This window comes from Cercospora kikuchii, assembly GCF_019650295.1.
Source record: "Cercospora kikuchii DNA, contig_00003, whole genome shotgun sequence".
NCBI classification, from domain to species: Eukaryota; Fungi; Ascomycota; class Dothideomycetes; order Mycosphaerellales; family Mycosphaerellaceae; genus Cercospora; species Cercospora kikuchii.
In genome coordinates this window covers 3,122,351-3,143,812 of record NW_025408584.1, presented here as the reverse complement: position 1 = coordinate 3,143,812, position 21,462 = coordinate 3,122,351, and the positions used below count along the sequence as shown (strand labels likewise).

The following is a 21,462-nucleotide window of genomic DNA, read 5'->3' as shown; positions in this document are numbered from 1 at the left end:
GGGATACATACAATAGAGCCTGGCGTAACGTGGCGTCGCTGCATGTTCTACCGGGCTGAGATGTTAGATCGTCAAACGAGACCAGTTGGACTTGAGCCTCTCCGCTTCTTTTTCCTCGCTTTTTTGCCCTCTGTGGACGACGTTGTCCTGTGTGTAGCAGGCACCTGTGACGACTTGTTGTCAATTGATTTTTGGCGTTGATTCTCCCTTGCAGAACCAACATCAGGGAGGGATGAACCCTTCGTGGTGCCTCGCCCAGCTTGCGGCTCTTTCGTGGAAGCGGGTCCTTTGCGCTTGTTCTTTCCTGTCCTTCCCGTCCCAGTCCAGGTTCGCGGCGCATCGTTCTCACCAGAGGGTCTGACTTTGCTCTCGATTGCTTCCACTGCGCCGTGATTTCTACCGCCGGCAGCTCCGGGACCCATCGAAGCCAGAGAGCGATTGTCCTTCTTTTTGCCTCTTGCCTTTGGTCTCTCGGCAACCATAGCGTTCTCGTCGATGACCATGGAATCGTTCCGTCGACGCTCAGACGCTGTGCTCTGGAGAACCGTAGAGTCCTCCGCCTGTAACTCGGACTCCGCTCGCCTCTTCCGTTCAGGAAAAGGAGTGCATTCAGAGCCATTGGCCTCCCTTTCGACATCCATATCAAGTTCTTTCCGTTTGTTGCTGCTCTCTTGCTCGCCCATAATATCGTCGGCCATTTGTGCAGGACTTGCGCAAGTGGTGCGCAGAGGCAGGTACTACTCCGCGCTCTGCTCCTCCTGCGGAGTCTCGTCGGGTCTCAGGTTTCGAGAGATGAGTTCGACCAACACTTGCTGCTCATCGGCTGTGAACCGGTCCTCCACATTTTCAATCATTGGCTGCAGCATCTCCACGCATTGAGGAGCGTAGTTGTAGATCATGAGCATCTCGGGCTCAGTAAGGCACTTCTTCTCCTGCTCAAGCTCGAATTCCTTCTCAAACTGCTCCTTGGGCATACTTTGCAGTCGTTCATGCCACTCCGCCTCGAGCGAGCTCTGCATTGCATCCTCAGCGTCGCGTGCAAATTTCTGAAATGCTGTACTGCGCGCATCGCCGCTATATGCTGTTGGATTCCTGATATAAGGGTAGTTGCTACTCTTCAGCTCACGTTCTGTGCGGTCAAGCACGCGCATGAAGTTCTTTGGTCGAATCGCAGGTTTCTGGCCTTTGGCCTTGTCGTCGTCATCTTCGGCGGCATGTTGTGCGCGTTTTCGCTCCACCCAGTCCAGCACGTCGGCGTTGGACAGTGGGCTGTCTCCTGCGTCGAGAATCTTCATCTTGTTCGGAGTGGTGACAAGGTGTGTTGCAAGGTTGACTCCGTCGGCCAGGAATAATTGTCGAGCACGAGCGGGGCGATGGCTCCAGACTTTCGCGCTAGTGCTGCAGGTACGGGAACGGCCCGAGCTCCACCTTGCATTCGAAGTCGCAAGAGTCCAGCAAAGCTCTTGTGTGCCAATGTCTCCATCATGGATCTGCCAATCATGCCTCCGGGGCTTCATACGGAACGCTGTTCCTCGACCGAGACAATATTTCTGGACACGACCGCAAAGCACTTCTGCTTCACACGGTAGCATATCACCGGTCCTGCTCAACCGCGCACGATTGGTAGCTGCCGAGCACCAGACTCTCACGCACAAGCTCGCCGATGATTACGATGCCAAAGCAGCAAAACGCATGGGCGAGATCGCGGCGACCGCAGCAGCCATCAAAGAGTATGACAAGGCACAGTCGGCGTTGCAAGAGCTGCAATCTCTGCTCAAATCATCTGATAAGGAGCTCAGAGAGCTTGCCGAGGACGATGTTGAGCCAACGCATCAGACCATTCAGAAAGCTGAGACCGACTTGAAGTCGAGTCTAGTACCTGTCCATCCATTCGCACATCTTCCATGTTTAATCGAAATTCGACCAGGAGCTGGGGGCGACGAGGCAGGTCTCTTCGCTGGGGACTTACTTCGAATGTATGAAGCCTATTGTGCCCGTGTGGGACTTCGGACCAGTCTTTTGAAACACGAGACGGGCGATGAGATTGGCGGCGGCACTGGTGTACATCTCCAAGAAGCCGTTCTCGAGGTCGACTCGCCAGGCGCGTACGGGATACTGCGCTGTGAGGCAGGCGTGCATCGTGTTCAACGGGTGCCAGCAACCGAGACCAAGGGGCGCACCCATACGTCTGCCGCGAGTGTTCTCGTTCTACCGTCAGTACCCAATGATAGCGGAGGAGAAGGAGGCGAAAACTCCTTCAACGACCCCAAAAGCGACTACTACGTCAACCCTAGCGATGTCAAGACGGATGTGATGCGCGCCAGCGGTGCTGGGGGCCAGCATGTCAATAAAACCGAATCAGCGGTTCGTCTGACTCATCTGCCAACGAATATTGTCGTTGCAGTGCAGGAGTCACGCTCTCAGCACGCAAACCGCGAGCAAGCCTGGCGTATTCTTCGGTCAAGAATTGCACAGATGAAGCGGGAAGAGCGGGAAGAAGAGCTTATTAAGCTGAGACGAGGCGCTGGCGCTGGGAAAGTGGGCAGAGAGAACAAGGTCAGAACGTACAACTGGTCACAACAGAGAGTCAGTGATCATCGAAGTGGCTTTGATCTCAGAAATCTCGACGACGTTATGGAAGGTGGAGAGGCTTTAGACAAGATCATGGATAGCGTCAGAGTCTGGCAAGCTGAGCAAGAGGTCCTGGGCTTGGTCGCCGAGGAGGAAGAGAAAGCCAAGCAATCAACGACGAACGGCAAGAAATAATGCCCACCGAGGGATGAATGAGAGCTCATGGCGGTGCTCGTGCTGGTTTCTGGAAGCGATTTGCAATACTTTGAGTGTCATCATCACGCGCTGTACTAGATGGATGGCCATCCCACCAACGAAGTGCGTACGCTCAAGTGAGCGCCTTGGTACACCGGAGTCTGATACGAAACACTGCACAACGCAGATTCCCACTCCTGATACGCACCCGCATATCATCCTGAAGCGATAGCAGGCTGCAGCTATCGAAGCTGCTGCCAGGGGCATGAGGAACCACGTGGTGCTTGAAGATGCTTGCTCGCGCTGCTGTCAAGGTGTGCTAGGACACAGCCTTATCTTGTGCCGCATAGCTGGGCAGCATACAATGCTGCGGCCCGTGCATGTATTCGAGCCTCACATTTTACTGCCGCGGATGTACTGCACGATATGCGAAGTCCGGCATATTTGGAGTGCCGCTGCACCTCCGGATATGCGAAAACCTGGTACGACCCACTGCAGCGTGCGCAGTCCACCGCGAGACGCCACTTGAGTCAGCCGCACAAGTTCTACGTGCCCCAATAACTTGAAAATGCTCCATTGACGAAATTTTCTCTCTGCGTCCGCACTGCATCTCAGATTTCTGAAACAGCCGCGTATGGGTCAAGTCCCGACATAATTGCAAATCACAGGAGAAGCCGACGCATGCGAATCGCTCCCGATAAGCCACGAGTGTCCAGACAAAGTCGCTCGCATCAAGGTCGACCTGGATTCGCTGGGGGGCTTTGTTCTTGTACAGCCCATGGCTTTGACGAGTCCATGAAATTCTGCCGGATCAGGGTCTGCGTCACCACTGTGGGCAACCTCACTGGACTGGCGTTCTCATACTCGTGCTATCTTGCCTACCCGATGCTTGGGAGCATATGATCAGTCTTGAGGGCACAGAAGGTAGGTGCAGAGGTGACGACGACTTCGATAGAGCGGTCAGTATAAGACATTTCAGTCATGTAGACCCTCCTACAATGCCTTTCATTCTCTGTTGCTGCAGCACTTTGAGCTCATACCTCCATCATGTCTGAATCACAGCATGGACCACCTGCCGAAGAAGTCGCCTTGATCGCCCTTTTCAAGGTGTGGCAGAGGAAGAATCAAGATACAGCGAAATATTTCGGCGTGGCAATCGCTGGACTTATGGCCGTATTCATCATCGGTAACTGGTCATGCAAACTCCTCAAAAGATGGGCTAAAACTTCAAGCACGATCCGGTCAGCATACCGAATGTCATGGCTGATTTCCCGGAGACTTGGACGAGCAAAGGCATTTGGACCTTTAACGATCTGGCCACTGCAGACGCTGCTTGTTCTGGTATACGTTGGCATCAATGTCACTCTGACATTCTACGATCGACCCGACAAAGAGTCGCTGTCGACGATACTTGCGAAGAGGTTCGGCTGGATGTCGCTCTGCAACATGTGCCTGACAATCTTCTTGGTGCTTAAAAACACACCCCTTTCTCCATTGGCCGGATACTCGTACGACAACCTCAACATACTGCATCGGTGCAGCGGCTATACGGTAATTGTCTTTATGATCCTGTACGTGAACGAGTCCTCAAAGGATGCCGCCCCTGCCGTGTCCTTCTTTCTGTAGCTGCTACTGTGGCCACAGACTTACCAGAAGTTGTGAAGTCCTCTAGGAAAGCATACTGACATTGCTTTCACCAGACATGTCATCACTTACGCTGTTGGTCTCGCTGATGCTGGCCATCTTGAGATTCTCGACATGCCTCTCCAGCATGCAGGGATTGTTGCCAGCGTAGCAATGATCTGTATGCTGCTGACCGCAATCGGTCCAGTTCGAAGGCGCATGTACGAGGCTTTCTACGCTTCCCATCAGCTACTTGCGGCGACCAGTCTAGTTGCTGTGGGGCTACACAGGCCGGAGATCACGCTTAATGCGCTGATAATTACCATCGTAGCCGCGGCATTATGGTTCGCGGACAAGTCTCTGCAGCTCACACGATGGCTGTATCGCGGAACTGGAAACTACTGCACATTAGTGCCTCTCTCCGAGGGAGCAACCAAGGTGATCATGTATCGTGGTGTCAAAGCGCGGCCTGGTTCTCATGCTTTTGTTTGGATTCCCGGTGTCAGGCTATTCCAAAGACATCCTTTCACCCTCGTGTCCGCGGACCCTGCTACATTCGTGGCCAAAGCACGCGATGGTTTCTCTGGCGGCCTTCACGAGCAAGCATATCGATACCCGGGCTTCAAATTCCGAGCCTCGATCGAAGGGCCGTATGGCCAGGTCCCGGACTTGCACAAGTACGACAAGATTGTGCTTGTGGCCGGAGGTAGCGGCGCCACTTTCACTATCGCCTTGGCTATGCAGTGGGCGAGCAAGCGGCGGACGCCAAAAGATCGCCAAACTCTCGATTTCATCTGGATTGTCAGACACAAAGAAACACAGCAATGGTTTGAGCAAGAGCTCGCTGCATTGCGAGCGAATTCCAGAGTTAATCTTACTTTGTTCGTCACAAGTCCGGCGCAAGATCAAGTAAGGGGAAAGAGCTACGAGTCAAGTCTCTCACAGACATCTCCAACAGTGGATGATTTAGAGAAAGGCTTGGACTTCAAGAGTTTATCTGTCGAGCCTTCTGTGTCAACGAGATCGTCGGATACCATCCTCCGGCCAGTGACGGAATTCGGTCGACCTGACATCAGTGCGCTTTTGGGTAAGAGCGTGGAGGGTCTTGTGGAACGTGACAATGTGCTCGTAGCGGCTTGTGGCCCGGCTGGCATGTTGACTGATTTGCGAGGAGCCGCTATAGATGTACAGGCTGTTGCAGCGCCCATGATAGATGTGCACTGTGAGGAGTTCTCTTACTAATACCGTCGCGGTTGCCGAATACAGCTAGATTTGCTTTCCGAAGGTAGCAACAAGGGCTTCACTTGCCAGAACTTCAAGTTCCTGTCATTTCTATCCTCTATTGTCTCATCTCGATGATCTCGTGCATCATACAGCTCTCTTGGTTCATAGTGCGAAGCATTGCATCGCATATCCCCGCCATGTCCAACAGTTCCACCACCAGCTACTCGGCCACAGAAGCCTTCGCGCAAGCGCGATCCCGCATCAAAGATCGCCTTCAGCGCCAGAGCTTCCTCATGATGATCTACTGGGGCTGGCAAATGAACAACAGCTTCATCATAATATACACGATGCGCAGCCTCGGCTGGCCCAACGAAATGCAAGCCGGCGGTCCAGGACAATACGAATGGGGCCGACACTACCACCGATCAGTCCAGAAGTAGGAACGCTGGAGCGGATTCGCATGGATGACTCTGTCCCTAGGAGTCGCAAGTTTCATCATCACCCTCATTGAGCAAGTGCGGAGCACGTTCAACAAGCTGTCTGTCCCGCAGCTGAAAGGCTCTGAGTGGACTAAAGCCGTACTCTGGACCATTTGGTTCCTTTACATTGCAATTTTGGCGCTGGTGAAAAGAGCGAAGTGGCACAACGATGCGAAGGCTAGCTACAGGGCCTGGGAAGTCAATTACCACAATGGGACGCGGGTCCAGGTCTGGCCAGACGAAGATTATTATCCTAGCATCTCGAACGTCCTCGGTGCATTCATTATGGCCTTTCCATTCTGGTACTCATTGCCGATAATGTGGAGGCAGCTGAAGATGGGAACCTTCGAGGAAGACCGACCACAAATGGAGCCGAGCGACGACCTGTGGCCGACAAATGAGAGTGGAGACGATCATCCTTGGCCAGTACATGATGGTGGCAGCGATGATCAGAGCTACTTTCTTGTTAATGACCAGTGGGCGGGAAGTCAGTACGGCCCAGATGGAGTCGCAAGGGAATCTGCCGACATTTCAGGAGTCGCCCAGGAGGAGTCTTAGAGAGGCTCGGGGGTCATGACTCCAGATGAAAGCCTGCGCTCTTTGCACATTACTGACACGTAAGTGCTTCTTCAATCTCCCATAACTTTGTCCAGTCGCTTATCCATGGCTATTCTCCAGCGAGGGCCGAACTTTTTCATCGACCATACCGTGAGGATCCCGGTAACCCAAGCAATGATTGCGATGCCGGTAAAGAGCCAACCATCGCCGATACCGTTGATGATGGGCTCGGTCACGATGGCGCCTATGCAAGAGAGGATATTGCGAACGAAGTTGTTCAGGGCGATCTGGAGAATTGTCAACGTCTGAGGAGTATATCAACTCAGTATACATACCCCGCTGCTGGCCTTTCTCGGCATGAATTCAGTCAACATAGTGGTCACCAGTGCGAAGATCAGCATACTCCCAACACCTAATTGATCATGTTAGCTCTGTTTTGTCTACAGATGATGAAAATCTGCCATACCGAAGAAGAAATTGAACACCATTGGGGCGGCGACGTTGACTTGTTTCTCGGCAAACCAGCCATATGCAAGCAGACTGGCAGGATAGAGAATAGATCCCAGATATGCGTTCTCCTTCATGCGGTCCTCGGGAATGAAGATCAATCTTCCTCGCTCATCATATCTGCCAGCCTTTGTAGCCTCGCGATGCATTATGCGGTCCACCCAGCGGCCGCCGAATGTTGAAGACAAGAAGTAACCTGCAGAATTCGGTAGGTAAAGACATCCGATAATGATGCTGTTGTAGTTATATGGCGCCTTTGTGAATGTCGCTTGCACGGAGATGTTGAGAACATAGAGCGCTCCGAATGTCCACGCTGCGTAGGCCACTAGGATCGCAACGGCTGGGAATTGCATGTATAAGATCACGCGGAGAGGGTCAAGGAAGATTCGACGTGCCATGACCACATATTTCTTGGACTTGACTTTGACGGACTGAGTAGTGGCCATTCGAGCAAGGCCGGGCCGTGGCATGCCCTTCTCGTCGGTCTCCGGTATTGCTTCTTGCTCAGCTTGGAAGGCGAGTGGCTTGCGGCGTCGAAGTGTTTCTGGCAAGGCTCCTACGACGAAGAGCCAGAGCAAGCCCCTGGTTGAGAATGAAAGTCAGCATGTCTGACAGTGTCCAAGTCCTGTAGGAGCTCGACTTACGCAAAGATGGCGAGGAACCATTGTGCGGATCGCCAACCTAAAGTTTGAGCAAACACACCACCTAGAATTGGTGATACCAGCGGTCCGCACAAAGGTCCCAGATAGAACATTCCCATCGCGGCTCCACGCTCCTTGACTTCCCAGACATCTGCAATAGTTCCTCCTCCTACAGCTTGAACGCTGGCAGCTGCACCTCCTGACAGCATCCTCATGACAATAAACATGGCCATACTCGAGCTCACCGCCGCCAAGATGTTGAAGATGAGGAACAGGAAGAACGAAACCACGTAAATGGTCCGTCGTCCCAGAGTCTCGGAGAAACTGCTCCACCAGAGGGGGAAGATGGACATGGAAAGCATGTACATAGCCACACTCAAGTTGGCAATGGTCGGTGTGCTATTGAATTCTCTTGTGATGTCAACCAAAGCCGGAAGCACAATGGAAGAGCCCATAGGTGCTGCAGCACCCGCCAAAGCAACAATTGCTGTAATAGTCCATTTCTGCTTCCGAGAGAAATCTTGTGCGTTCGTAATTTCTGGAAAGACGCAGAATCTGGCGAGAAGTCCTCGACGCTCAGATCTGGGGACAACAATTGCGTCGCGTCTTACAGAGCGGGTGGAGGAGTGTGCTCGACTGTGGTTACCCCGACTGCGCGAGCGATGGGCTGTCACTTGGGCATCGTGGCCCTCTGAGACTGTGCGTTGCGAATCTTCCGATGATCTGGTAGAGGTCGAGAAGTTGCGTCCTGATCTGTCGATCCTCGAAATATCTTCGCTATCGGATGTTGTGGCTGCCGGGTCTGGTTTTCGAGGGAGTGCCGTCGAGCTTCCATGAGGGTCATCTTCACTAAAGGATCGCTCTTCGAACTTCTCCAGGTGTTCGTGGTCTCGATCTGATCTGGGGGGATCTGAGTTGTGATCTTGGCTCATGCTTGGCTTGGAGCTGCTCTGGTATGATGTGCTGTCCGGACCATGAACTCAACAAGCAGGGCTGATTTTGCAGTGCGCTGTAAGTCGAGAAAATGGCGTAATACAAGAAAGTACACTATTAGGAGAAGAAAGAAATGCGCGAATATGTTCTTTCCTTACTGAAAATGCTGCAGCAGCTGCTGAGAGACAGAGCTCACGCCGCGAGGAAGCGATACGCAATCGGCAACATTCCTTCGCAAGCAGTACACAGTACTGCGCTATGCCGCGCCGAACGAGCTGAGTGGGCCGTCATGGAGGTGATGACTATGGCGCGAACTTGCCGACTTCCGTTTTGCTTTGTTCGACGCCAACGGCGCCTCCAAGCGAAAACCAGTCACCTTGGCCGATGCCGGCAGCTGGCGAAATGCACCTCGGCAGGCCTGGTCCGTAGTCTTTGGCCAATACGGGTGTTGCTAGATGGCCGACCAAATCCGTGGTCACTCTGTCCATTGACGGGAGATGTATGGCAGTTGATGAAGGTGCAGCAGTAGTCTTGTTGAAGTCGCATTCCACGCGAGCGCCCCATTGTGCCGGGTGCCAAGTCGATGTCCTAACCAGCGACAGTAGCCTTAGAGCTTGTTAGTGCATTCGTGGTTGCTGCATGTCATGAGGAGAGACCCCTTCCAGCTCTTGCCACGACACGTCTGCAGAAGAACATCGCGCATCTATCAGGCACGCCCGAGGTTCCGCGAAGTTGGCAGCACCACCATGGCGGTTCCAGATGCCGCTCGCCAGAAGCTGCGCGAGACATTCGAAGGCCGCACTCTTGACAAGCAGCTGAGCGGCTGGGATGAGCTCTGGAAGCAGGAAGTCACGCCGTGGGATCGCGCTGGCCCATCTCAAGCGCTGGCAGACGCCATCACTGGCAACGCCGACATCTTGGGCGCCCCATTCAAGAACGACCCGAGTAAGCAGCGGAAGAGAGCACTTGTTCCGGGATGCGGTCGAGGATATGATGTGCTTCTACTGGCGTCTCTTGGCTACGACGTGTACGGCGTCGATGGATCTCAGACCGCCATTGAAGCTGCACGAAAACTGCAAAAAGAGGCCGACAAGTCAGCAACGTATCGTGCGCTAGAGACGGAGTTCGGACGTGGTCGGGAAACTTTCGTGGAGAATGACTTCTTCAAGGATGACTTTCTGGAGACGACAGGGGGCGGGAACTTTGATGTGATTTTCGACTACACGTTCTTGTGTGCACTGCCCCCGCCACTAAGACCTTCTTGGGCCAAAAGGATGAGTGAGCTCCTTGCACCAGGTGGTCATTTGATTTGCCTCGAATGGCCGCTGCATAAGTCCCCTCAGGAAGGAGGGCCACCGCATGGATTATCTGCTGAGCTGTACGAAGCACTACTGCGCAGACCTGGTCAAGAGGTACAGTACGATGAAAGTGCTAAAGTAGTCACGAATGATGCCGAACTAGCAGGCAATGCCTTGATTCGCGCAAAGCGTTATCGGCCTGAGCGAACACACGAAGCCGGCAAGGATTCAGACTATGTGTCTCTCTGGCAGCACACGAACCTGTCTTGATCGCAAGTCACGCCTGAGGTCTAGAGGGTTCGTGAACTCTTCTCTGCTCTGCCGATCGATACAGTCAAGGGCCACAGGGCAGCATGGGTATCTGTTGCGATGTATAGTCTATTAAATGATGTATACTCCTTCTGGACCATTATCATAACGCTCGTCGATCCATCAGTCCTGGCCGCGTATGTCGTCGAAGTCGTAACTGGTAATCAATCTGCTGTCAAACGCTCAAACCATCGCTATGCCTCCAAATGAACGACTCCATCAAGCCTTTTGATGAACGCCCTTCTCGAGATCCTTTTCCAGACCAATGCACTCATCCACTGCTGCACCAGTTCCCATTCCTGCACCAGCACTGGCCTCCGGATCCATTCTCTTCGTCAACTTGTCTGCTGCCCTCTTCTGCTTGGCTTCCCGCTTGCGTCGGTCCTCTGCCATTTGTCTGATCAAAGTCGACCTTTCCCTGATCTTGTGTCCATACTTGTAGAAGATGAACGGAATAGGTATGCACATCACTTCGAGAAGCCCTAGGAGCGTGCCCGCCCAATTCGGTCCAAGGGTCGCGTATAGCGATGGGCCTGCTAGGGGCAGTGTTGCACCCATTATTGATCGAAGAACTGCATTCCCAGCCAGCGCTGAGGCAGCGTAGATGCCATAACTTTGTACCAGATAGTTCGATGCGTAGATGAACACGCCTCCATTGCCCGCGCCAAATGGAATGCCAGCAAGTATAGGCACGATCCAATGCGCCTTATCGGGGGTGCAAGTCCATGAGAACCAGATCTCGCCAACCGGAATGAGAATCGATGCGATACAAACAACGGACACCATAGCTTCTGGATACGGTCGGTCGGTCTCGGGATCCTTCTTGTGTGCATTGATCATGCGACGAATCAATGGCTCGCTGACGATGACTATCATTGAACTGCAGTGTTCCTTCGGGTTAGCAGAATCTCCATGAGGCAAATGTCGAGCGCAGACTTACCCGACGCCAATTCCTGCAAACGAGAGCCCGGTGAAACCTGGGCTCCAACCTCTGATATCTGCGAAGATAATCGGATATGCGACGAAGCATAGATATAGGATTCCGTAAACGAGGGCAATATAGATGTTCCAAAACCAGCAGATCGGCTCCGTCGCTGCGAGTACAAATGGTCGCGTCAGATTGATCTTCAGCAGTGGTACAAACTTCATCTTGTCGTCGTATCGACTCCAGTATTTGTCGCTTCCGGTTTCCTTTCTGCGCGCTGCTGCTCTTTGTCGGAGAAGTTTTGGCGCATATGTTTCAGGCACAATTGCAACGAGAGCCCAGGCTACTCCTCCTACTATGACCACGACCCAATTTGTCCAGCGCCATCCCAGGTATTGATACACAAAACCTCCAACTACGGGTCCGATAACCGGGCCATTCATGGGGCCTATACTCCAGACTGAGAAGGCCAGGGCTCGGTGTTCGTCGTCCACTATATCGCTGACCGTGCCCGGCGCATTGCTGATCATGGCTGCGGCACAGAAGGCCCCGAAGAAACGAACGACCAGAATCGTGGCGATGTTCTGCGCGACAGCGCATGGGATCACAAGGATCGTAAACAGCAACATCGTGATCAGGTAGACAGGTCTTCTGCCATACATCTCGCTGAGCGGCGCTAGAATGACTGAACCTGTGGCCATACCCAACAGGTATGTAGTGACACCCAGGATACCCTCGCTGGTCGACAAGTTGAACTCTCTCTGCATGCCGGGAATAGCGCTCGTATAGCTCGTGGAGTAGAGGACTGTGGAAGTCGTGGCATAGCTGAAGATTGCTATGACAATGCCTTTGTACCACAATGGCCAGTTCTGGGGGTTCGCCTTCTCGTCTTCTTCGAAGTCGACTTCGAACGCTATATCCTGGGTTCCAGTGGTGCCCGCAGTGCCTTGTGTCCAGGTTCGGTCCATGGTTGGCACAACCCCGCCAACAGCATTGGTCGACGAGGTTCTTGACAGGTCATTGTAAAGTCCATTTGCGAAATCGCGACTATTTCGACTGTGGAGTGAAGGTCGGGAAACTGTTGATGCTGTATCGGAGGATGTTGAGGTTGGCGACAGTGGGTGCTCAAAGGACATGTACGAGCCCCGGCGTTCTTCTACCTCCTCTGACGCCACATGAGGTTTCTGCTCTGGCTTGTCGTTCTCCATATTGAAAGCTGCATCCGATCCTCAATGTGGTAGTGGGAGACAGCTCCGGCTCGCGATGGTGGTGATCAATGCCAGTAGTGTCGGCACACGAGCAGGTACTTGGCTTGCATTAACAATGTACGGCGTTAGGTGCGGATCTAAGACGTGAGAGGTTCACGACAAGCTTTCGAGCTCGACGGCGAGGGCTCGTTTACGTATGAGCAAGAACGACGCAGCAGCGGCCAATGGAAGGAAGGAAGCTCGTAGGAGACGTAGGTGCCAGGTACAAGGACATGACTTCTCGAGCAAAATTCTTTCAGGCAGTCATGCACCATCATGCACCAGTACGAGGTCGCACTTGCTGCCGTCTGGCCCTGCGATGTGGACCGAACAACGTACCTGCCATTGCCTCCGCGATCTGAGTGGATCCTGCGCTCTTCGGCAAAAGAGTCTGCATACTCGACTAGTCCGTCTTGGTGATGCGGAATGCAACGACGCCTCGCGCCTCGCACGGCAGCTCTTCAGGGCCGATCGACACCGACAGAAGTCGCTCCAGGGGACATCTGCGGCCGTGGAAAGGTGCAGTAGTGTGGGAGCCGGAGCATCTTGCCTCGATCGTCTGACCGCATTGCGACTTGCTTGGTGAGAGTCGTTGGTGTGATAAGTCTGCGGGCGGCTTGTGGTCCGCCCACGTTGGTGCCGATATCCGAAGCTTTTGCTTCAGAAAAGTCGTCCACGCAGCTTGGCAACGCCCCCCAAGCTTGTCCGCTGGATACAGACGCATGCAGAGCGTGCGCCATTGATGACGATGCATACAATGCATACAGGAGCAATGTGGCAGTCCTGCGCCCATGCTGTTGCCTCGTTGCTGGCCATGTGGTGAGCCTGGATCTCGACTGCGGTTTGCGTCGATGTCCCTCAGCAGCGCCGACACCGGCGTCCACAGCCGAGAGCTGCCAGCTGCGAAGGCGCGCGCGATTTCCGTTGCTTGACTTCTATCAAATGCGCTAGCGGACCACTCTTCAATGTGGACGAGAGAACGAGCGACGATCCAACCACCCTCAGACATCATTTACGGAGTACGGAGCTCGGAGTACAGATCATTGTATGATGAACAGTCTGATCTGAGCTGCACTGTATCAGCACATATCACATCGCTCCCCACAGCAGCGTGATGTGTTCATGACTTCTTGACAGCAGACCCCTGCCACCTGCGGTGTTCTGGCTGGTCTGCGTAGAAGAAGGAGGGCCTTTCATACCATGGCCAGGAGAGCCGGAATGGACTGCAAATCAGGTGACCATCACTATCGATGAAGTCCGCCATGGAGTATCTGAGCTGGTATGCTGCGTGCCATGGTCTTACTCCGCTAGTACACCCAGCTGTGATGCACCGCAAGTCCTTACTAGCTTCTACCTCAATCATCGACACTCGGAGCTGAGCGAAGAATAGCACATGCACAGGGTAGCAGGATGAGGCTTTCGCTATGACTGGGCTACAGATTGCGACTTAGTCTGGTAGGAACTGCAAAGAGTCAGCGCTGATGCAGTAGCTCATCAAATGCAGCACCGCGATCGCTGCATGGCCGTCCACAATCCATGAGTGATATTTTTCGTGTTACCAGAATGCTTCGTTTGGTCAGTACGAGCAACTGTTGTGGCAGTCTCGCAGCACGTATCGGGATATGCGAAAGCAGGACTCGACGATTCGGAGCCAGGTCCAGTGCGAAGTTGAAGACTGCGGAGGACTACGGAAGACGTGCCGCACGGTCAATCGTTGCATCCATCCTCCATTGCCCTGCTTGGCATTGACTCCATTCGCGTGCACACATGACGGCGCACTATCTACCCACGCGACTTCGTTCATCCAGCCTATCAGTCATAGCCCACCCAGCGGTGCCAGCATGATATTGAGAAGCTCGAAACCGCATGTGCTGCCAAGCATGATGCGGCTCATGTGAAGCCAGACGTCTTTGAACCTCGGGAGAAGATCGCCAACCCCAGAATCGGCAAGGCCCAGCTGCAGCCGAAGCGGCGGCAGGAGCGGGAGCCAGCTTGTGACTTCAACTCTCTGCCATCTTGGCCCAGTCATCGTCCTCCATTGATCCGAGGGCCATGTGCGCAATGCTCCCTCGGCCAGAGAAAAGCACTCAGACCTGTTGTCCGGTCATGATGACTCTGGCTCATTGGCGTGTTGCCCGTCACCAGCCCGGGCGAGATCGGGCGCGCGAGGGAAGCCTCTCGTAGAGCCTTTGTCTGTCATATACAAGTAGACTTCTCGGTTGTGACGTGATGCCAAAACAGATCTCCCCTCTCCCAAAACCAGCCTCTTTCTGTGCTTCTTCATCCTTGAGGAGAACCATTCACGCGAAATCCTAGAAACTCGCATCTACACATTCTCTGCGGCTGCAGCGACCTCGACAAGCTGGCTGATACACTCAAGAAGATCGCTTCGTCTGTCGCTTCTGTCCTTCAACCAGTCTCCGTTGATCCTCCCATCTCAGGAACCATGTCCGGCGACGCAGAGCAGCAAGCTTTCGAGCAAGAGGTGAAGGAGGTCCAGCAGTGGTGGACAGACTCAAGATGGCGTTACACCCGCAGGCCTTATACCGCGGAACAAATTGTTTCCAAGCGTGGAAATCTCAGGATTGAGTATCCGAGCAACGCTCAGGCTAAGAAGCTGTGGAACCTCGTAGAAGGTCGCTTCAAGGTCAGCCAGAATTGCTATGCACGAGAAACACGCATTGCTAACGAGCGAGCAGGAGAAAACCGCGTCTGCCACATATGGCTGTCTCGACCCGGTCATGGTTACTCAAATGGCCAAGTACATCGACACTGTCTACGTTTCGGGCTGGCAGTCTTCCAGCACTGCGTCGAGCTCAGACGAGCCAGGTCCAGATCTTGCAGATTATCCCTACACCACTGTGCCCAACAAGGTGAACCATCTCTTCATGGCCCAGCTCTTCCACGACCGCAAGCAGCGCGAGGAACGTCTGAGTGCCCCCCCTAGCGAGCGATCAAAACTTGCCAACACCGATTTCCTCCGACCCATCGTTGCTGATGCCGATACTGGTCATGGTGGTCTGACTGCTGTGATGAAGCTCACCAAGCTCTTCGTTGAGAAGGGTGCAGCGGGAATCCACATTGAGGATCAAATGCCGGGTACGAAGAAGTGCGGACACATGGCAGGAAAGGTCTTGGTTCCAGTCTCAGAACACATCAACAGACTGGTCGCAATCCGTGCTCAGGCAGACATTATGGGAGTTGATCTCCTTGCTGTTGCAAGAACTGACTCTGAAGCTGCCACACTCATCACCTCTACCATCGATCACCGCGACCACGCCTACATTCTAGGTGCCACAAACCCAGCACTGCAGCCACTGAACGATCTCATGGTCGCAGCTGAGCAGGCTGGCAAGAACGGAGCCGATCTGCAGGCAATCGAGGATGCATGGACAGCGCAGGCGGGTCTGAAGCTTTTCCACCAGGCCGTTGCGGACACAATCAACGCCGGTGTGCATGTGAACAAGCAGGCTCTCATTGACGAATTCAACAAGCAAGCTAAAGGCAAGAGCAACTCCGAAGCTCGCGCCATCGCAAAGGGCCTCACTGGCGTAGACGTCCAATTCGACTGGGATGCTCCTCGCACCCGTGAGGGCTACTACAGATACCAGGGCGGTTGCCAATGTGCAGTGATGCGCGCCGTCGCATACGCACCCTACGCAGACATGATCTGGATGGAGAGCAAACTGCCCGACTTCGAGCAAGCCAAGGAGTTCGCCGACGGCGTGCACGCCGTGTGGCCAGAGCAAAAGTAAGTCATCGCAGCACGAACTTGTGCCTCGGCAAAACGGAAAGTACACCAGACTAACCACTTTCTTCTTCTTCTTTTAGGCTCGCATACAACCTCTCCCCATCCTTCAACTGGAAAGCAGCGATGCAACCGAAAGACCAAGAAACTTATATTAAGCGTCTCGCGTCGTTGGGATACTGCTGGCAATTCATCACGCTTGCCGGTCTGCATCAAACTGCTCTCATCGCCGATCGTTTCTCGAAACAGTATGCTGCGCGCGGAATGCGTGCGTATGGCGAGATTGTGCAAGAACCGGAGATGGAGGAAGGTTGTGAAGTCGTCAAGCACCAGAAATGGTCGGGCGCCAACTACGTCGATGGTCTGTTGCAGATGGTGCAGGGTGGTATTAGCAGCACTAGCGCCATGGGTAAGGGTGTCACGGAAGATCAGTTCAAGTAGAGAAGTTGAAAACGATGGAGTGAGGGAGTGTTGCGGACGCGTGTATTTGTGCCGGATACCATTTGACGAAGAAGAAGAGGATCGTCTAAATTGTGTGGAAGTTGGAGAATTCAAAGAATTTGAAATCGTGGTCTTCCAGTATCGTTCAGATATTGTCACTCACATCGTACACCTGCTACCACTCGCCATTGCCTCTCACCGACCATTCGGCCTTGGTACATCTTTGAAGTCCACACCGCTATCCTTTCGGCTTCGCCGCTTGCAGTTCCCACAACCTGAGCATTCGCTTGTTTTCTGCACCCACATCGTTCCCTTACATACTTGACAATCTTGTGTGCTGTGACAATGTCAGTTTGTTTGCCAGAGATTCGTTCTACGATCGTTCAATAACTTACGTCCTGATGCTGCATTTCCTGCACGTCTCAAAACCGCCAGTGGCCGACGAGCAAGACGTACTCTTTGATGTCGCGAAGGTAACGGTTGCCATTGTGCTTGGGCAGATCGTTGAGTTCTTGGTATCGCTCGTTAAAGTGTCGGTTGAGTGGTCTAGATCGAAACCTCCGCACTTCGCAGTGACTAGTGTTGTATTCCCAGATGTACTGATGCAACTAGGTGAATTCGGTATGTTCGTCGTCCTTCGGGGCCGCGATCGATCGTGCACACTTCCGACTTTGACACTGAGTTCTCTCCCAATTCCTGGGAATCCTAGATGCTGGTTGTTGCCAGAAATGGTTTATGCGTGCGTCTTGTCTCGTATGCTTGATCGATGTCTTCGGCCGTAGTCCCAACAAGAAGGCAATAAAGTATGAGTATTAGCAACAAGAGCCGCAGATGTAATGAATGATGAACAATGAGTTTGTGATAAAGCTATGAAAAAAGCTTCCAGAACACCTCTTTTAGCACACGCAGAGCAGCGGCGGCGAGCTGTCAAAAAGTATGGCGTAGATCGACCGACGGGAACGGAGGGTTCCACTTCTCGGAACTTCTTACTCGTCTCTGCTTCGCTCAGCAGGAAACAAGAGGTGAGGGCGAAAGGAAGGGATAGGCAACTGCGGGCGCTTAGTGAGTGGACAGCGGCCTCAGCATTTCTTCATCCTTTCTCGACGGTCTTCATCATCAGCCGCTTGCTACCGCTTGCTTTGTTACTGTTTGTCGCCCTGGTGCGTGTCCCCTGACGCGCTTGCTCAAGCACCCCCATGTCCATTTCCTCCTCCTCGGGATGGTTGGAACCGCCTAGAACAATGGCGAATGAGGGACTAGACAATTTGGTTTTCGTTTGGGCATGAGATACTCTCCGGCCCTGTTCTCGGTTGCACGAGATAGGGCATGAGGACACGCGGAACACCAGTATTGTCACGGATTGTCACAGGCGCGCGACAGAAGACACAAAGCATGCAGGCAGCCGCCCGCGCTTCTGTCTTTTTCGCGCTCCTGCTCCTGCCGGCCCTCGGCTGCGACTCCTGCGAACGGGCAACGGGTCCTTTGCAACCACACACCTCACCTCTCACCGAGCCACTCGCAGCTCGCAGGATCATTGTCGTGGACAAATAGCAATCGTTGTCGGCATCCTCTCCGGCGGTCTCTCCGTTCGCCCAACATTGGACGAGAACAGGATAGAAGAAAAACGCAAAGACTTCGTCACAAATCCAACCAAACACTTTCGGGCTGCCACATCGTTCCCGGTGGTCGCAGAAACTCGCGCAAGCCGAGCGAAGTAAAGTACAAACTATTGGAAAACGGTGTACTGAAATTCAGCCGGCAAAAGCCGCGCACTGTGATGGACATGTATTTTGTCACATCTGCGCGACTGGAGACGTTGAACTATCCAATGCACACTTCCTGCGAACGAAGGCAGTAGTCCGTCATTGAGCGGCTCGAGCGCGACGGCCCTTTGCATGCTTGCTGCAGGTCTGTAATCTGTACAGGGCTGCACCTGGTAGACATCATCTTGGTCTTCTTCATCTCTCTGTTGGACATGACGCAACAAAAGCTCGGCAGATCGCTGCTCCAGTCATCGATGCTCAAGTCAACCTGTCACGAGAGTGAAAAAGAATCGGTGCACACAGGGCTGAGAACAAGCATTCCATATCGTAGTTGGCACTATCAATCCCTACTGTGCCCCACCAACGCCTTCTACAGTGGTGCAATGCCGTGATTACAGCATGCGTCTCCTCAAGGTGAACTTCAATCGCCCGTCAATACAGATGGACCTTCCTGAACCTGTGTGCGCCCTTTCCCTCATCCTAAGAAGTGCTGTGACCAGGCGCCTGCATTGAACGCCACGTCTCTCGTTCCCATGTTCATGTCATCGTTCCGTCTTCGCGTCATTTTAGTAGCTTCGCACTGCATTGTGAGCGGTTGTGAAATCACCGTCGTTTGTGCAAAACCAATTCCAAGCAATCTGCTCCGATGAAGAAAGAGTAATCAGCTGAGGTATTCGATCACCCGCTCGGCATACGTGCTGTTGAGGAAGGCGATAGTAGCAGCAACGCCGACGCCAGCGCTGACTGCATGCTTCACAGCCGCACTGACAATGCGTTGGACAGTATTGCTCTTGGTGTCAGCTTGAGCCGCAATGGCACGCTGTGTGCCAGTGGCAGCATCGACTGTAACCACTTTCTTGGCCGCCGGCTCTTCGGAATGTTCGACTTCGGTGTCGAAGACCGCGGACGCCTTACGCTTATTCTTTCCAGCAGGCTTTGAAGTTGCTTCTGGTACCGTAGCAGCGCTGGCATCCACAGCAGGAAATAAGGCAGGCAGCTGGGGCATGACGTGGCTGCCCACCGATTCTTGGAGCATAGTCTGAGGCAGTCGGTAGGTCGTGTGCTGGTTATGTGGCTGGAGCAAGTCACCGATGGCAAGTTTGCCTCTGCTGGCTTGTGCAGCGATTGGCACTTGCGGCTCGCTTTGTTGACGATGACTCTCCTTCTCGTTGTGGATTGCACTGCTTGCTGCCTGATAAGGACCAGAGCTGGGCAGAGGCATAAGTGGAGCAAACATCGAGTTTTGCGACTGTACGGGTGGAATGTCCCATCGACGACTGCCGGTATTGTCAGTAGCCAGGTTCGAGTTCAGAAAGCCGGGGTACCAGGGGTCATACGTGTACTTGGACGGCTCTGGCAAGGCAGTGGCGGCACTGGTCTCTTCTGTCGCGAGCCGGGAGCCTCGCACAGGATCGTAGTGTGGCTTGGGCGCGGCTGCGGATGCGAGTGCATTCTCTTCGCGCATTGTCTGCCAGACTGGATTCACTGCTTGTGCGTTCGGCTGGCCAAGCTCCTCGGATGGTTGACGTTGCGAGATGTAGGCCGGCTCATAGTCGTCCATCTCTGCCTCGGAAAGCGCTGGACTGCCATCAAGTGAGTCGAGATCGGATTCTTGCTCGGTGGCGTGGCCAACATACTCAGCATCTGCAGCTTCCTCGCCTTGGTCGTCCTCGTCAATCACTTGTTCATCATCGAGCTCTCGCTCATTCAAGATCTTTGAGAGACCAGTGTTGTAAGTTACCACATCCTCATGCACATCATCGAAGTCTGATTCGTGAAGATTGAAGAATGTGGGTGGCGCAGGAGCAGCAGCTGGAGCAGCCTCTGCCGGGTTCTTTGGCTGGTGATCAACCAAATTGATACTCTCCGGCACAGTAGTGCGCTGTGGAGCAGATGCGGGCTTGAAGGGTGCTCCTTGGTTCTCGTCAAAGTCAAGGTCCTCCTCGTCCACCAGGCTTATGACCTTGCTGTGCGCTATTTTGACCTCATCCAGATCAATAGGTTGGCTTTGTGTGCCCATCTTGGGCTGTTCTGGTGTCGTTTCTGCGGATTGGGTCTGCTCGACACAGCTGCCGACCGAGTCGATATCGAACTCGATGTCGCTGTCAAAGTCGGACTGGTCGGACAGATCGGGGGCCTCAAAGACACGGGCGCCGCGCGACGAAATCGGGTGACGACTGCCCTCAGGATGGCTATCGTGTTGTTTGAGATGGCGGAAGGTGACGGAGACGCCGTCGTGTGCCTCTATGGAATCAAGGTCAGTGATCTCGAAGCCGTGAAGGAACAGACGTCCGAATTTGTAGTGGGGCCTCAGTATACCTTCACCCCTCGATACTCGCTCTCCAAACTTGATCACGTCACCAGACTTGAGGGCGAACTCAGTGAGAGGCGTTAAGCGGCGCCCATTCACGGCGGTGCCGTGTAGGCTGTTTAGGTCGGTAAGAGTGATTTGCGTGCCGGGTGTAGCCCACGGGGCGACGCGGATCTCAGCGTGCTGGCGGGAGACGACAGCACAGTCGAAGAGGGCGTTGTTTGTGCGAGCCTCCATGTCGGCTTTGCTCTTGGAGGTTCGACCGATCACGCAAGGCTTGTCTGGAATCAGATCGATGGAGCGATGGTCGTCGCCGGTGGTCGAGCTGAGGGCGATGCAGGTCAGATAGGGCGGCATGTTGGCGGCGACAGCAGCTCGAGGCTGAGGTATGGCGAGGTGCTGCCAGGGGCCGGGCGACGGCTGTGTTGTGGTCAGGTCAGTGGTGGTGAACGGCGGTCAGTGAGTGCGTGTGCGGAAGGCAGTAGTAGTGGAGGTGGTGGAGAGAGAGTTGGTGGTTCCGTGGGCAGGTGAGTCGGTGGTTCCAAGCACGACACCGTTACTACTGACTGGCCCCTCCTTGGGCGAGCTCGAAGCAGGTGACTCTGCGGTGCGGTGCTGTGCTGCCTGCCTGCAAGGCAAGTGCCGCCCGCCAATCGCCTTGTGCCTCTTTTTGCCTCGAGTAGCAACAG

The 21,462-nt window shown here is 53.9% G+C and overlaps 10 protein-coding genes across 10 annotated transcripts; 5 read left to right on the top strand and 5 right to left on the bottom strand.

Moving 5' to 3' along the window:
- Positions 1 to 71: 71 nt before the first annotated feature.
- Positions 72 to 641, bottom strand: CKM354_000560700 (uncharacterized protein; the record flags this gene model as incomplete). Its single annotated transcript, XM_044800884.1, has 1 exon — positions 72 to 641. One exon carries the CDS (start codon positions 639 to 641, stop codon positions 72 to 74), a length of 570 nt encoding a protein of 189 aa, XP_044656819.1.
- A 96-nt stretch (positions 642 to 737) lies between these two features.
- Positions 738 to 1,295, bottom strand: CKM354_000560600 (uncharacterized protein; the record flags this gene model as incomplete). The annotated part of the gene is made up of 1 exon (XM_044800883.1): positions 738 to 1,295. One exon carries the CDS (start codon positions 1,293 to 1,295, stop codon positions 738 to 740), a length of 558 nt encoding a protein of 185 aa, XP_044656818.1.
- A 178-nt stretch (positions 1,296 to 1,473) lies between these two features.
- CKM354_000560500 (uncharacterized protein) lies at positions 1,474 to 2,766 on the top strand (the record flags this gene model as incomplete). Its single annotated transcript, XM_044800882.1, has 1 exon — positions 1,474 to 2,766. One exon carries the CDS (start codon positions 1,474 to 1,476, stop codon positions 2,764 to 2,766), a length of 1,293 nt encoding a protein of 430 aa, XP_044656817.1.
- Positions 2,767 to 3,813: 1,047 nt separating this feature from the next.
- Positions 3,814 to 5,631, top strand: CKM354_000560400 (uncharacterized protein; the record flags this gene model as incomplete). Its single annotated transcript, XM_044800881.1, has 2 exons — positions 3,814 to 4,337; positions 4,467 to 5,631. The coding sequence occupies 2 exons, from the start codon at positions 3,814 to 3,816 to the stop codon at positions 5,629 to 5,631; spliced, it is 1,689 nt and encodes a 562-aa protein (XP_044656816.1).
- Positions 5,632 to 5,810: 179 nt separating this feature from the next.
- On the top strand, positions 5,811 to 6,650 carry CKM354_000560300 (uncharacterized protein; the record flags this gene model as incomplete). Its single annotated transcript, XM_044800880.1, has 2 exons — positions 5,811 to 6,049; positions 6,104 to 6,650. 2 exons carry the CDS (start codon positions 5,811 to 5,813, stop codon positions 6,648 to 6,650), a joined length of 786 nt encoding a protein of 261 aa, XP_044656815.1.
- A 71-nt stretch (positions 6,651 to 6,721) lies between these two features.
- CKM354_000560200 (uncharacterized protein) lies at positions 6,722 to 8,730 on the bottom strand (the record flags this gene model as incomplete). Its single annotated transcript, XM_044800879.1, has 4 exons — positions 6,722 to 6,937; positions 6,986 to 7,062; positions 7,117 to 7,739; positions 7,802 to 8,730. The coding sequence occupies 4 exons, from the start codon at positions 8,728 to 8,730 to the stop codon at positions 6,722 to 6,724; spliced, it is 1,845 nt and encodes a 614-aa protein (XP_044656814.1).
- Positions 8,731 to 9,375: 645 nt separating this feature from the next.
- Positions 9,376 to 10,299, top strand: CKM354_000560100 (uncharacterized protein; the record flags this gene model as incomplete). Its single annotated transcript, XM_044800878.1, has 1 exon — positions 9,376 to 10,299. One exon carries the CDS (start codon positions 9,376 to 9,378, stop codon positions 10,297 to 10,299), a length of 924 nt encoding a protein of 307 aa, XP_044656813.1.
- A 258-nt stretch (positions 10,300 to 10,557) lies between these two features.
- CKM354_000560000 (uncharacterized protein) lies at positions 10,558 to 12,471 on the bottom strand (the record flags this gene model as incomplete). Its single annotated transcript, XM_044800877.1, has 2 exons — positions 10,558 to 11,218; positions 11,279 to 12,471. 2 exons carry the CDS (start codon positions 12,469 to 12,471, stop codon positions 10,558 to 10,560), a joined length of 1,854 nt encoding a protein of 617 aa, XP_044656812.1.
- Positions 12,472 to 14,956: 2,485 nt separating this feature from the next.
- CKM354_000559900 (isocitrate lyase 1) lies at positions 14,957 to 16,699 on the top strand (the record flags this gene model as incomplete). Its single annotated transcript, XM_044800876.1, has 3 exons — positions 14,957 to 15,157; positions 15,210 to 16,261; positions 16,342 to 16,699. The coding sequence occupies 3 exons, from the start codon at positions 14,957 to 14,959 to the stop codon at positions 16,697 to 16,699; spliced, it is 1,611 nt and encodes a 536-aa protein (XP_044656811.1).
- A 2,424-nt stretch (positions 16,700 to 19,123) lies between these two features.
- On the bottom strand, positions 19,124 to 21,130 carry CKM354_000559800 (uncharacterized protein; the record flags this gene model as incomplete). The annotated part of the gene is made up of 2 exons (XM_044800875.1): positions 19,124 to 20,706; positions 20,782 to 21,130. 2 exons carry the CDS (start codon positions 21,128 to 21,130, stop codon positions 19,124 to 19,126), a joined length of 1,932 nt encoding a protein of 643 aa, XP_044656810.1.
- Between the last annotated feature and the right edge of the window lie 332 nt (positions 21,131 to 21,462).